Genomic DNA, 14,789 nt, shown 5'->3' on the forward strand with positions numbered 1-14,789 from the left:
GAGATGCTCTTATGAGCCTCATGAGGACAAAACCTTGAGAGGAACTAGACTCAAAAGAGAACCTCATCCTCAACACTTAATGTCTATTCATTACAGTTCCATCATTGTTGTGGTTTACTATTCAGTGATAAACAGTTTAATGCAGAACTGTTCATGCAAACTGTGAGCCTAAAACCATTGTAGCAGACTGTTTATAATAATTACAGTCCAAATCCATCCTCAAAGTTCTTGAGTTGATCAGTAACTTCACGGCTCTTCAGGCCCAGGCCTCCTCACCTCACCTACACCACTACATGACTTTACTAACACCCTTGTGGCTGAATGAATCTCCACAAAATCTAGAGTGAGTGGAGTTTATTATAACAGCAACTTGAGACTACATGTGGAATGTTCAAAAAGAAGCACAGGTCAGGTGTCCACAAACCTTTGGTACATTTTTCACGTATAAAAAAATAAAAGACAAGTGTATGTGGAGGTATTGTGGTGAATAATGGAGAATTATGTATTATATTATTATATAATTCTGAATTATATTTCACTTACATTAGATTTCATTATTTTATTGCACTTATCTGTATTTGCTTTGTGTCAGTTGTGTTAGCGTCACTGATCCATTAGGGGGCGCCACATTCACTGAATGTGTTAGTGGAAATGATGGCGACGTGGAACTCACGCTGGTCTCTGCGCTCACAGAAAACTAATGAGTGTCTGTATGTTTCATTTCTTTGCTGAAAAACACCACCATTCAGTTCAGTGTGCAACCAGAAGAAGCTGGAAGGTTCTTTAAGCAACAGAAAATGGTTCCTTAATGATACTTTGAAGAACCTTCTCTGGAGCTGGTAAAGAAAAAGTCAGACATAGAAACACAGTACACTGTGTGAGCTGTGTGTGTGTGTGTGTGTGTGTGTGTGTGTGTATGTTTGTGTGTGTGTGTGTGTGTGTACACAAAGTGTTCAGGAGAGATTAAGCTTCACGTGTGACACACAGAGAGCTGCTCAGCTCTGATATGCTGCAACTCCGTTATCTGTCCTGCATGTGTGTGTGTGTGTGTGTGTGTGTGTGTGTGTGTGTGTGTGTGTGTGTGTGTTTGTTGGTAAATGACAATTTTGTGAGGTGAAGTTCAGTACAGGTTTTTTTTTAAACGCATCAGACGGGAAAAAATAATAAATGAATATGAAGCATGAATAATAATTATGTTCATATAAAAAATGTGACGGTTATTAAGGTAAAAGAAGAAATGTATAAAAACAAAGAAAAAAAGTGATATATTTAAGATTTAGTGTCTTTTTTTAATGAGCACATAAAATTGAGAAGAAAAATTGAAAAAGGCCAGTTACATCAGTAAACAGATAAATACTGTGTTCATAACAAAAATTAAAGTATATTAAATAAAAACCAAAAAAAAAATATATCAAATTATAAGATAGATAGATAGATAGATAGATAGATAGATAGATAGATAGATAGATAGATAGATAGATAGATAGATAGATAGATAGATAGATAGATAGATAGAAATCAGCCACCATAAACAACTTCACTGGATTAACGTGGGGTGGCATTTTACAGTATATTCTTATGTAAATTATTAATAAAGAATTATAAATAATAAAAATGTAGCATGTACAATAATACACCGTCACTCAAGCATGATTTACAAATCATAAAAAAAGCTGATAAGCCTGCTTAAATCTGATTGGTCGATAGAAGCCATGGTTTTTTAGGTAACCAGGTAAAAAAAATGTATGGTTCCTGAACAGCAGTTATCTGAATTAAGCCCCACCCCCTGTGTATGACCACGCCCCCAACGTTTGCACAAGACCCAGGAATCTTGTCCTCTTAGACCACGCCCCTTCAGAACTGATTGACATGTGGAGGCCATGTTATTTGCAAACCTCGATATGTCAAAGTCCTCGAGTTTTTGGCCAATAACATTAAGGCAAGTTCACAAAAGTATCTTTGGCAAAATGTGCAAATTAGCAACATCAAACAAAAACATCATGGCAGAAATTAGTGGGCAGAGGCCTTAGGACCTTTAGCTCCTAAACTCTGGAACAGTCTTCCTGACAGTGTTCGGGGTTCAGACACACTCTCCCAGTTTAAGTGCAGATTAAAGACGTATGTTCTACAGTTCTACACATAACACACATCACATCATAACCTTGTGCTCCAGAACATCTGATCACATCACATTATCAACTTGTGCTGTTAATATCATGGATATTATCAGAGAAGTTCCCATGTGCAGATCTGAGAACTTAAGTATGTAGTATGTGCCAGTACCAATTGGATCCCACTGCATGTGTGGAGTTTGACATTGGACCTCCTGAAGTGTTTAAAGGCACTGGCATGGAGAAGCTGATGCTGGATCTGTGATGATCACAAATGTTGAGCTCAGTAGCTCCTAGTTTTATAACCATATAGACTGTATAAGACTGTAGAAGGAACATTTAATTATAATCTTATACTCCAGTATTCATGTTAGTTCTCACTCTCCAGTGTTCTGTATTGTTGAAAGATTTATGATCAAACTCTTGATGTCACCCAAATGAGGATGGGTTCCCCTTTTGAGTCTGGTTCCTCTCAATATTTCTTCCTCATAACATCTAAGGGAGTTTTTCCTTGCCACAGTCACCACGGCTGCTCACCAGGGATAAACACACACCATTCACATTGACTGTTGATTTCTGTAAAGCTGCAGACAATGTTGTGAAAAGCGCTATAGAAATAAACTTGACTTGACTTGGCGGAGCCTAGACATATTCGGCTGAAGCAAAGGAATAAGTTGGGGGAAAAAAATGAACGTCTGATGTTTGCTTCTTTAGTTCTTGAGGCTAATATCTATACCTGGTTTTTGGTTGCCAAGACGACCCCATCAATTTTGCCACCAGAAAATTCCTATTGCTCAAGCATTAGCAGATTAGCTTAGCTGAACAGCGCCTACTGTCTTTGGAAGCTGATCCAGGTTGCTAGGCAACAACAGGGTTTTAGCCTTAATATTAGCCTTTGGAACTAAAGATGCAAACATGAGACACCAAAAACACTTAACAAGTAAGATTGTTCTTGTGGAAATCAAACGTGTGTGTGTGTGTGTGTGTGTGTGTGTGTGTGTGTGTGTGTGTGTGTGTGTGTGTGTGTGTGTGTTAGTGGAAGGGACTCCAGCTGAGTGTCCCTATAGACAGTAAAGACTGGCAGATGCTGGACGGGAGCCACAGCGTCTCCAGCAGGCTGAAATTGAGGGAGCCGATCGCGAAGCCGCAGGCAATGTCGGTCACATGGTGCTTCCCGAGCAGAACCCCGGAGAATCCGACCAGAACGGCCCACAGGACCAGCAGAACCCGCAGAGGCACAGCCAGCACCAGGTGAGACAGCAGGAAGCGGGAGACCATCGCCGCCCTGCTGGCGTGAGCCGCTGGGAACGAATACACGTCCATGACCACACAGTCCAGCAAGCCTGGGCTCATTTCCCATGGTCCTCTGCGTCTCACCAACTTCTGCACTACGGCGACCATAAGGAGGTCAAGGACCAGCGCTGAGAAGAAACAGGAAGGAGAGCTTTCACTTACATTTACTATCATTTACCAGGAAGAAAGAAATTATAATAGAGAGAAAGGGAAGTTTTTAGAAAAAGAAGGAAAATAGTACGAGAATAAAGTAAATCAGATTAAAGAAAGAAAGAAAGAAAGAAAGAAAGAAAGAAAGAAAGAAAGAAAGAAAGAAAGAAAGAAAGAAAGAAAGAAAGAAAGAAGGGATGGATGAAGGAGTAAGATTTATTTTTACCCAGAAGAAGGTTGATCAGTGCTTCCTGTCCAGTCTCGGTGCTGCTGCGGATCAGACACGCCAGCGTGCCGCCGATCCACGTGAGCGCGTGTCCTGTGAGCGCGAGCAGGCTGACGACGGAGCGCGCGCCGGCCCAGGCGGAGGAGGCGCGCGCGCACACGCCGAGGCGCTTGGACAGGTGGATGTCAATGGCCAGGAGCGCGCTGACAGCGATCCCCCTCAGGGACGGATTCAGCCGCATGCAGTCCTCCTCCGGCCACCGCGGCGCCTCCACGCGCTCCCTCGCGACGTCCCCGGGCGGCTGCGGCGCGTTCTCGTGGTGCTGCGGGTGCCTGTTGGAGGTCGTTCTGCGCGTCCCCGCGCCGCCATTACGCTTCTGCTGATGGTGCTGATGGTGCTGCTGGTGTAGGGAGAGGAACTCCACGCGCCCCAACACGTCCACGCGCTCTCGCGCTCTCATCCGACTCGGGTTGTTGCACGGCATCTTGTTACCGACGGGAATAAATTTATTATTATATAAAACAGAAAAAAAAAACTAAACAATTACTCGGAATGTACTACTAATCCCGCAGACACACGGCGCGCGCGTCCTGCGCTACACCGCAAGTTCCAATGATGCTGCGGGGGGGCCACACCCACCTCCATCAGCGTACACACATCTATTTATCATCTAATTTATCTATTAATTAAGTCACTTGTTAATTACATGTACCAGAATGTAGTGTCAGGAAACTGGTTCACCTTCCCGTTTGGTCCGAGTAACGCATTTCCCCCCCCCCATCCCAGCTCCAAGTGGAATGATCCGCTTTCATTGAATCACACGGAGGCATTTCCAAGAGTCTCGGGAGCGCGCGCGCCCGAATTCACAATCACTGTGCATTAGATAATAAAACAACACAAACATGATTTCATAAACTTGTGTTTATTCATGTATTAATTAATTTATTCGTATATTTACATATTCTAGCCTTCATTATAGCACTAATAGCTAAGTAGTAGTAGGGATAGTAATTAATGCTCCAATTATTTAATTAATCATTACATTGTCTTGTTATTTAGAAGTAATAAATGCTTTGTATATCCAATTCTATCACTATTACTACTGCTATTACAGTGGCTGGTCAATCAGAATCACTGACTCATATTTTAATACATGTGTGTCCATCATTAAATGTATTAAATGATTCCCAATAGTCATTTTACATTGGAGTTTTTATCTAATCAGATTTCAGACGTCATATCACGTATTAAGTCCTGCAGAACAGCGTGGGCTCTTGTTAGCTTCAAATCCACGTCACTCGAAGCTGTTGCTTTAAACAATCAGACTGCGATTTGGTGATTCTAAGGCACGGGGTCCAGTCCAAGTCAACCTGAAGGCGTTCAGTCACGTCAGCATTTTCACATCGTTTGATTAGACGGTCAGAGAGCGCACATCTGTAGCAAACTGCACAAGCTCAAATATATAATTATGTGGATTTAATATGTGTTTCTAAATTCCACAACTACTGACAGAGGAGAAGAAATGGATATTGAGTCGCATGGTGTCATAAGAGATGGACTGAAATACAGGACACAACACTGCCTACTACTAATAATAATAATCATAATCATAATAAGCAGGGGGAAGAGTAATTACATTAGTTTTAATAGTTTTAATAGTGTAATTACATTAGTTTGCCAGGACACTGCTTATTTATTTCACCTGTTGTTTAAAAAAATCCTGATCCAATGCGGATTTTGGTCTTGAGCTCCTGAAGCATTAATCCTAAAGAGCAAATGTCTGTGTTGTTTTTTTGTGTGTATATTTCCCATTGTCTGGGTTTCCTCTGGGTTTTCTGGTTTTCTCCAAGTTCCGAAAAACCTTCCAGTAGGTTGACTTGTGTGTGAGTTTGTGTGTGTGTGTGTGTGTGTGTGTGTGCAGGCATGGTGTCCTGGGTGAGTGTTCCCAGGATAGATTCCAGTCTCTATTGTACTGCAAACTATTTAGGATTCTTCGGCATTCTGAGTACTGAGTTCTGATATGACGCGTTCCAGATAAAATAACTTTTCTGCTTTTTAACTTGGAGGCCACAAGTTTGTGTTCTTATCTTCTGCTCACTGACCTGACAAACGACCGACGTGATGTGCAACTACATCACCCACAATGCTCTTCTTTTGAGGACAAGTGACGTTTTTCAAGAGCACTTGACATAAAGAGACCAGATGCTTTTTTCTGCTCTGTGTGTGTGTGTGTGTGTGTGTGTGTGTGTGTGTGTGTGTGTGTGTGTGTGTGTGTGTGTGTGTGTTGTGTTTTGTTCACCATAATGACGACTGCAGGATGACACACACCAGCAGTAGCAGAAATAAAACCCGGAACGCAGGGGGAGTAACACAGGGTGCCAAAACTTTCACACGCAATAATAAAGAGATATAAATGTGGGACGTGCTTAATAAAACTATTATACACATATTTAATGTTTATATAATTGTATATCATCTCGTTTATTTTCGGCTCTGTGTCTGGAGGCGGAAGTTCTTTGGAATTCTGAAATTGGGAAATAAGCGGCATTTTCGAAATTTTCCCCACAAATTATTTATTTTACTGGACAAAAGAATTTAAACGCATTTTTTCTACAGGCGTGAAAGAGTTTCATAAAAAACAGTCAGATTCCAGATTCTTTTCTGCGCGTTTTTCAGCTCATTAAGACGCGTCACAAATGTTGATGTTTTTTATTCTTATTGAATTTATTTCCAATAATTTCACGTGTTTAACTGAAGCGGCACCATTAGGGTGCGTAATCGAGCGACTCTAATGCTTCTGAACACCTTCTTGGTCGCTTCATGAACTTCATCACTGATCTTCGTTCGCACTTTTGCGCACTTCAGCAGGAGCTTCATCACAACCTTGTTTTTTTTCAAGGGTGTGTGTGTGAGTGTGTGTGTGTGTGTGTGTGTGTGTGTGTGTGTGTGTGTGTGTGTGTGTGTGTGTGTGTGTTTTTGGGGGGGGGGGGGTGTTGACGTGACGGAGGCGCGCGCACCCGCAATGCTTCAGTACCGCACTCACAAACTTCTCAGAACTTCTCACGGGTTCACAGGAGGCTCATGACGCGTCATTGAAAGGACATAACGCTCCAAAGGTTGAGCGCGTTTTTCTTTTTTTCTGCAAGAGGAACAATGATGATGATGATGATGATGAGCTTTTGTAGTGTATAAGAACTGAGCTTGGGAGACGAAGCACGCGCGTGCGACCGAGACAGAAGAGGTCGATGTCTGAAGATAGACCTCATGAAGACCTCGCGTGCGCACTCTGACATCCGATAAAAGGATATAAAGAAGAGGAGGAAAAGAAGTCTTAAGGAGGATATTTTTTTTTCTCCTCCACGCTTCACCGCTGTGGATTTTCTTTCTTTTTCCCCCCAATGCAGTGAGATGACAGGGATGGAGCGTCTGATCTCCCCTGCACGAGGATGCGATCAAGACGCGTAAAATAAAATATAATAAATAAAACACGGATGCAATATCGGGTGCATGCGTCCGGGTCTCGTGCACGCTCCGGGACGTCGCCGGTGGTGGTGGTGGTGGTGGACCTCGTCGTCGCTCGTGCTCCTGCCGCTGCTGATCAACGCTATGGGCTGCATCCAGAGCCTCAGGTGCAAGCCGAAGAGTTTCCGCGAGAGCGTCGCCGTGCTCGAGGTGACCACCTCCATCGACCCGAACCCCACCAGCATCGACGAGTCCTCCAGCGTGGTGCTGCGCTACCGGACGCCGCACTTCCGCGCCGCCGCGCGCCTCCTCGTGCCCCCGGTGGCCGCAAAGGAGACGTGGACGGTGGGCTGGATCCAGGCGTGCAACCACATGGAGTTCTACAACCGATACGGAGTCGAGGGCATGTAAGTGTCTGGGGACCGGGTTGCCATGTTGGGATTCTATACTTGGGAATAGATTCTTATCGGAGTTTATGACGTCACAACCCTCCCTAGCTGTCTTCACATATACGGAATGATCCTAGGTACGTTCCGATATTCGATTCGACAATATATCGCGATATTTACACACACAATTCTTATCGCCACTGAGTCACGTGCGTTTTTTTTTTTTTTTTTACATAGATAAGACGTGTTTTTGAGTTTGGGTCACCAAGATAAGCGCAGCGGCAAGACTGATGGCTGGAGTTACCCACAAGAAGGCGTGCGGTTTATCATCAGCTTGTATTTTTGTAACCACTGGGCCACACGTATTAAGGTATAAATGTTTTCCACAGAAAGATTGTCGGATTTAGCCAGAAAATTTTTTTTTTTCCACCAATGCAGCTTAGCCACTGCAGAGCATCAGACACACACGTCCTTCTTTTCATAGGGACATTATATATGTCCTGATCAAACCGCTAGCGTTATTCGTCTTGATGTTACTCTGAAAAAAATAAAAATCACACTGATGACGTCCACGTGAACAAACATGACGTGTTCGTAACAAATGTCACACACGAGTGACACAATGCACGAGCTGGAAGCTGGAGTTCCTGTTATCCCGGCTTGAAGTCCACTACTTTCCTCCGGTGCCACATCGCCTGTTACAATAAGACACGCTTTAAAAATGTTTAATAGTCATGTCATCCGTAAACCGAGATTCCTGTTGTAGCAGCTATAAACGTACGTTCCTTGATCAGTCTATCACGCATTAACCAGGAACCGGAGACATTGTGAAATCTTCTGTCCGCTAGTCCAGGGTCTCCAGGGTCAGTTGTAGACCACCGACTAGTCTTGTTTTAAAAATAGTGTTTATGGGGACTCGTTGGTGTGTGTGTGTGTGTGTGTGTGTGTATCAGAGAAAATACAAAATGCTTTATCATTAATGTGTTTAATAAGTTTGTAGGACCTGTACAAGGTCATGACCTGGTGATTGTGATGTAAAACTTCTACAAATCGCTAAATCTGAAGACGCCTTCCATAAATGTACAAAAACCCAATTATACGCGTTCCTGTTCCTATAGAAACTCTAAGGTCTTTACCCCCAAAACATTCGTATGTGAATTTAAAGAAACACTACAATCAAAGCTGCTCTTCTGCTTATAGAGCACACGCACTCACTCCAAGCTTCTCTGTGGTTCCGAAGGCGACCCAGAAGAAGGTAGAATCGTGTAGTGTAAAAAAAAATGAAAGCGGTGTGGTTGAGGATGATTGTATAAACCTCCTGCTGAATTCAGCCGTTAGCTGTATTGAATATGAACTTTGGCTGAAACGTTTTGTAGCCCAGATCCTGCAACGGTTTCTCATGGCCTACTTCCTGTTGTAGAAACCACAGAACGACCTATTTTCTAAAAAAAAAAAAAAGAAAAAAGAAGCCTTTAGTGTGTCATAAGATGTCTTCAGGCGGCGAGCGGCTCTGCGGGCGTTTAAAGGAAGTTTCTAATTGAGCTTTTAATTCTTGGAAAATAAATGGTTGAGTGGAATATTTTATTAATTTGTAACATACTTGAGTTTGAATTATTCATAATCAGTTTAATACCTGAAACATCCTGGAGCTGATGAGATCTTGCACAGCTTCACTGTTAGTGTCAATTTTGCTACTCTGGATTCTAATTGGTCAGAAGATTTCGATTTACCGTCTATACCATTGGCTTTGACTGCAGAGATGCTGCTCGTTTCCATAGCAACTGCTTGGAAGGGGTCTCCAGGGTCAGCGCTTTGAATAGTTGAAGGTAGAGCTGAAATATTTTGACATTTTCGGGAGAGAGGAGTTCACGTTCCGCAGCTGCGATGTTTATTAAATGCAAATTATGTAAATGTAATAAATAAAAAAACAGTAACCGGTGCAGTGTCGTCAAACATCTTTCACAATCGGAAAAAAGAAAAGCTATGGTTCTCAGAATGATGTCCCTGACAGCACTGCTTCTCAAAAAATCTGAATATTACAATCAATTGCCTTTAATGCAACAAATTATTAAAGAGCTGTAAAAAAAAATCCAATTCTAGAATCGATTCGTTAGGCTGATACAGTTACTACAGTTTCTAGCTTTTTTGGCACTCTATGGCACCCTAATGACTCCGCCCTTCCACCACAATGCTCCGCCCTTCCACCACAATGACTCCACCCTTTCACCACAATGCTCCGCCCCGACACTGTACAAATAATTCGCAACCTTCCATAAAAAAGGTTAAACACATTTAATCATCATTGCAAAATTGTCAGAATTTAAATATATATATATATGGAGTATATTAAACTTCAGCAGTAAAACAGGTAAATAATTGAAATGCGTGAGTGTGTGGGTGGCGGCGGCGGAGGGGGTGCTTACTGGCGCCCCCAGCTGGTTGTGCCCTAGGTGACCGGGTAGTTTGCCTAGAAACATTGCTGAACAATGCGCTTTTTCACAAACACCTTTCACCTCGACGGATGAAGATGGGAAGCAAACTTCACCGATGCACCATTAACGTAAACGTAGAAATCACGTCATGTGAGATATCATGCTAATCGCGTTGCTAGGCGTTACAGTCGCTATCTGCTAGCCGTGTTTACTCGTAAAACTCTTCTACTCACTGACGTCCGCAACGTTTCATTCATTTTTCTCCTGAATTTCTTCGTCGCACAAACAACAAGCTTTTTACTGTCATGCTTACACCCGCTAATTGGAGTCACGTGAAGGCAAACACGCTTCTCCTCATATTTTTCGCTGCATCACACGAAGGCTTGACACATTTACAGGAATTTGCTATCAGCCTTTTTCCACATACTTTAGATGCAAAATTCGCTGCTCCACTCCAGAGCCATAAGTGCAGTTTGGCTACAAATTAAAAGCAGGAAGTGATGTTCTTCTGAAACATTGTAGGGTTTGTGACATTGGATGATTACACACATCATTAGAGGAAGTCTACAATGAAATTTTTTTTGCTTTGCCTTTCTGTAGGTCTCTCTCACTCTCCATCGTCTCGTTTTACTTTTTCCACAGCTGCAAAAGAAGGTCAAACTCTGCGACCTGATTATTAACGTCTCATCCCGTCGCCTCATGTGATCGATCTCGCTCTTCAGCATCAGATCTTCTGTTAGATGCAGAGCAAGCAGCATGAGAGAAAGCGATACTTCCCCTTGTTCTACAGAGCAGCGCTTTCGTTTCTCAGTAATACGATAAAGAAACGCTTAGTGCATGTGACAGCGTCTCACCCCAGCCTGAGACAGGAAGTGGTGGGGGTTTTTTTGCATTCATGAAACTACACACTTTAATCAGTTCGTAGGTGTAGAGATGCACCTCATCTGTTGCTGTGTGCAAAGCACCAACCGTAAGCACTCACCATATCTGTGTGCTTAGTGCTCCATATATTCACAGTTGAACTGGAAGTGGTCAAGACCAAAAAAAGATCTGGGCCAGAAGTTCTTTTTTTTCTTAATTTAACTTTGTTCAGCATCAACAGCATCAACCATCTCATTTTATTGAGCAGTTCCTCTTGTTTTTCTTTGCAGAACCGGCTGTTGGCCATGCGATCTGTTACGCTGCAATTCATCAAAAGTTTGTGAGGACACTTGACCCTAAGATTGCTATGTAATAAGCTTCACTCTTCTCCACTAGAATTTCGTGGAGATTCAGTCAGCTAAAGTCAGGTAGTGATTTAGTAGGTGAGGAGGTTCCTTGGGTGCAGTCAGCATTCACATTCATCCCAATGCTGTTCAAATAGGGTTTGGAGCTCTATAGCATGAGATCTTCCACTCCAAATCCAGGCAAAGCAGATCTTTATGGAGGTGACATTGTCATGCTGGAACAGGTTTGGGTCTCCTAGTTTAAGTGAAGGGAAGATTTTATGCTACAGCATCTAATATACAATTGTGTGCCTCAAAGTTTGTAGTAACAGTTTGAGGAACAACAAATGAGTGGAAACATCTGGTGTTTTTCAGGACTATTGGGACACCTGACTTTATATATTCATATTTATATAAATAAAGGCGTATATAGATGTGTAGTGTGTACCAAAAGTTCAACAAAGAATTTCACAACACCACACAATGACTAACACCCACCCACACACACACACACACACACACACACACACACACACACACACACACACACACACACACACGTGTGTAAGTGGTTACTAGTGGTCACTGGTGTGAGTGCAGTGACCACTAGTAACCACTTACTACTCACTGCTGTGTTTTTTGACTGAAAGATGCAGAAAGGGTGCCAATACTTTGTACCACACAAGACCTAAGCTACACTAAACCAGTATCGTAGCAGGTTTTAAAAAAAAGAAGCCAGGTGTAGGTGTGTGTGACTCAAAAAGTACAGGATAAGCATCAGATGGGCGTTAAATTAACCTCTTTAGTAAAAATAACACACACACACACACACACACACACACACACACACACACACACACACACACACACACACACACATACACACACACACACATACACACACACACACACACACACACACACACACACACACACACACTTTTGCTGATCCAGGAGGTTTGTCAGAAAGGTCACGTTTTCCTGCAGTCAATGGAATCGACTCCGGTGTCAGTCTGGATTTTTATATATATTTTTTTAAATCCAACTGCAGAGACGCTTTCAACTTTTATGTAGGACTTTATTAAAGAGGTTTCTAAGTAGAATTTGTGTAGGAAACGGAGAAAACGTCACATCTCTAAATTAAAGGAAGACTCTTTCCTCTGATTCAGGGGTCCCCAAACGTTTTTCTGTGAGAGCCACATAATATTTCCTTAACGGGGGTCTGTAACAGAAAACGCCACTAGCAGTGTTATTGTGGAGATTTTATTATGATTATGATATAAAACATTAGATTATGCACATGCATATGATTGTTGGGTAAATCGAACAAAAAATTAGGCTACCCGGAAAAACTAAGTTATGGATTTTTGTCTGGGGTTGTTTGGGGGGTGCGGTTACAAGCTTCATATCATGATCGCCTGCACCATTGGCATTAAGGGATGTGTAAAACTAGGAGGCGTTGATATTCGGATGAGAAAATTTGTACTAGATTTTTATGCAGTGCTTTGAGTGAAAGTTCTCACACTGCACACGTGAGCCGATTACTAAAGCCTCGGTCACGTGATCGTCTGGTTCAGTGTATCAATAAAAAAAAGCGTTTCTGTCTCCTTTGGTGATTATAACACTTTGAACGACACTAACCTCGGCATTGCGAAACTTCAAACAGGAAGTAAAGCGTCAACTCAGAATGGTTACGTTACTCGCGAAAGAGAAAAAAACTGTCAGCTATCAATCGAAATGTCCTGATTTGTTTATCTCTTTAATATTAAGATGATCTGGTTCACCTTAAATCCAGGTTTTTCCTGGAAGTTCCTGGATAAAACTCTATTGTTACAGGGTTTATAAATCTGAGCCAGAAGATCATGAGCGCTTAGAAGAGATACTCACTGTATCATTCTCTCTCTCTTTCACCTCTAACCCCGAGACAGAAATAAAGGCAATGCCCGCCTTTACGTCTCCTTTAACTCGACCCTGAGCAGCTAAATATAAAGACGTGTCTGGTGGCTTTTGAGGAATTCTGCTCTGCTCTGCTGCTCCCTTCAAGGATTAATGCGACTCGGAGAACCTCAGAGTCATTCGTTTTTCTGTTGCCTTGATCTTCAGGGCTTCATAAACAGTCCAGAAAATTCTTCTCTACATGTGGTCACCTACATCATGACCTTGTCTCTGCCCTTCCACCCCCACAGGTCGAGCTGGGAGCTTCCAGATCTCCGCGACGGTAAAATCCAAGCCATCAGCGACTCGGATGGCGTGAACTACCCCTGGTACGGGAACACCACGGAGACTTGTACTGTCATAGGTCCTACTAAGAAAGAGAGCAAATTCACGGTCAGCATGAACGATAACTTCTACCCGAGCGTGACGTGGGGCGTTCCGGTAAGCGAGAGCAATGTGCCCATGCTGAGCAACATCTGGAGGGACCAGAGTTTCACCACGTGGCTGGTGGCCGTCAACCAGGCGTCAGGAGAGACGGTGGTGCTGCAGACGGTGCGCTGGCGCATGCGACTGCACATCGAGGTAGATCCGGACAAACCACTCGGGAAGAGAGCCAAGCTCCTGGAACCCATCGCTCAGGAACCGCCGCAGCTGCTGGGGAAAAACGAACCGATTCCGTCCAACGCCATGGTCAAACCCAACGCCAACGACGCACAGGTCCTAATGTGGAGGCCCAGGACTGGGGATCCAGTAGTGGTCATTCCTCCTAAATACTGACCATACAGAGAGAATGTTTTGAAGGAACGAGGAGCAGAGCGACGCTTGTCTTATGAAATGAGTCGGAATCACTGTGCTCAACAAAATCACCGCACAAAAACAACAACAAAACCATAAACAGCTTTTCAGTGTGTTTTGCACTGGAAGATACCATTTGTATTTATTTATCGGGGTGTGTTCACTACAACGGCGCAGTTTTTTTGTGCTTTCAGACTTTTATACGACATTGAACACATTTAATCCATGCTGCCTTACGTTTACATCGCTTTCTACTTTTGAAAGAAAAAAAAAAACTCCAGCCTTAAACAAAAATGCAACAAAGCCTGATCGCCCCCCCCGTCTCCTGCCCAACTCTTCCCCCCCTGAAGAGCCTCTTCATTTCATTTACTTATTACATTTCATTTAAAGTGCGAAAGTCTTTTTTTTTAAAAGCACAGCAGGTTTATACGGATAACTCGGAATCACTTCAGGAGACAGTTTGGGATATTTGTATTTTTTTTTGTCTCTATTCATTTTCTTTAGACTGGAAGGAAATTTCATCACAGCAGCGCAGAGGGACACGGGTACAGAACACAGAACATCATGCAGAACATCACGTTAATCTCAAGGAAGCGAAATGAGTGAACATGACATTACACACACACACACACACACACACACACACACACACACACACACACACACACACACACACACAGAATGAGTAGCCTTCCTCATAGCCATGTAGGGTTTATATAACCGAGACCTCGATCTGCCAGATATTTGCTGGTGCTGGGATTGAACTCACAACCTTATGATCAGAAGTCCAA

At 42.9% G+C, this 14,789-nt stretch overlaps 2 protein-coding genes across 3 annotated transcripts in view; one reads left to right on the forward strand and one right to left on the reverse strand.

Moving 5' to 3' along the window:
- Nucleotides 1–1,268: 1,268 nt before the first annotated feature.
- On the reverse strand, nt 1,269–4,564 carry LOC310720473 (inactive phospholipid phosphatase 7). Its single transcript, XM_083531046.1, has 3 exons — nt 3,781–4,564; nt 2,259–3,532; nt 1,269–2,178 (listed from the first exon to the last, which is right to left on the reverse strand). The coding sequence occupies exons 1-2, from the start codon at nt 4,262–4,264 to the stop codon at nt 3,144–3,146; spliced, it is 873 nt and encodes a 290-aa protein (XP_083387172.1). The 5' UTR covers nt 4,265–4,564; the 3' UTR covers nt 1,269–2,178; nt 2,259–3,143.
- A 1,115-nt stretch (nt 4,565–5,679) lies between these two features.
- Nucleotides 5,680–14,789, forward strand: part of fam78ab (family with sequence similarity 78 member Ab) — a 12,040-nt gene continuing 2,930 nt past the window's right edge. Inside the window, exons 1-3 of one of the 2 annotated variants that reach the window (XR_014531778.1) lie at nt 5,684–7,649; nt 11,215–11,264; nt 13,455–14,789. The exon at nt 13,455–14,789 is cut by the window's right edge and continues 1,035 nt beyond it. Coding sequence is in view for 1 of the 2 variants with exons in the window: in XM_083531362.1 (XP_083387488.1) it covers nt 7,288–7,649; nt 13,455–13,980 (888 nt within the window). In the remaining variant the exon portion in view is untranslated. Of the gene's footprint in view, nt 7,650–11,214; nt 11,265–13,454 lie in introns of both variants that reach the window. The other variant, XM_083531362.1, reaches the window with a different exon arrangement.

Source organism: Silurus aristotelis, assembly GCF_946808225.1.
Source record: "Silurus aristotelis genome assembly, chromosome: 26".
NCBI classification, from domain to species: domain Eukaryota; kingdom Metazoa; phylum Chordata; class Actinopteri; order Siluriformes; family Siluridae; genus Silurus; species Silurus aristotelis.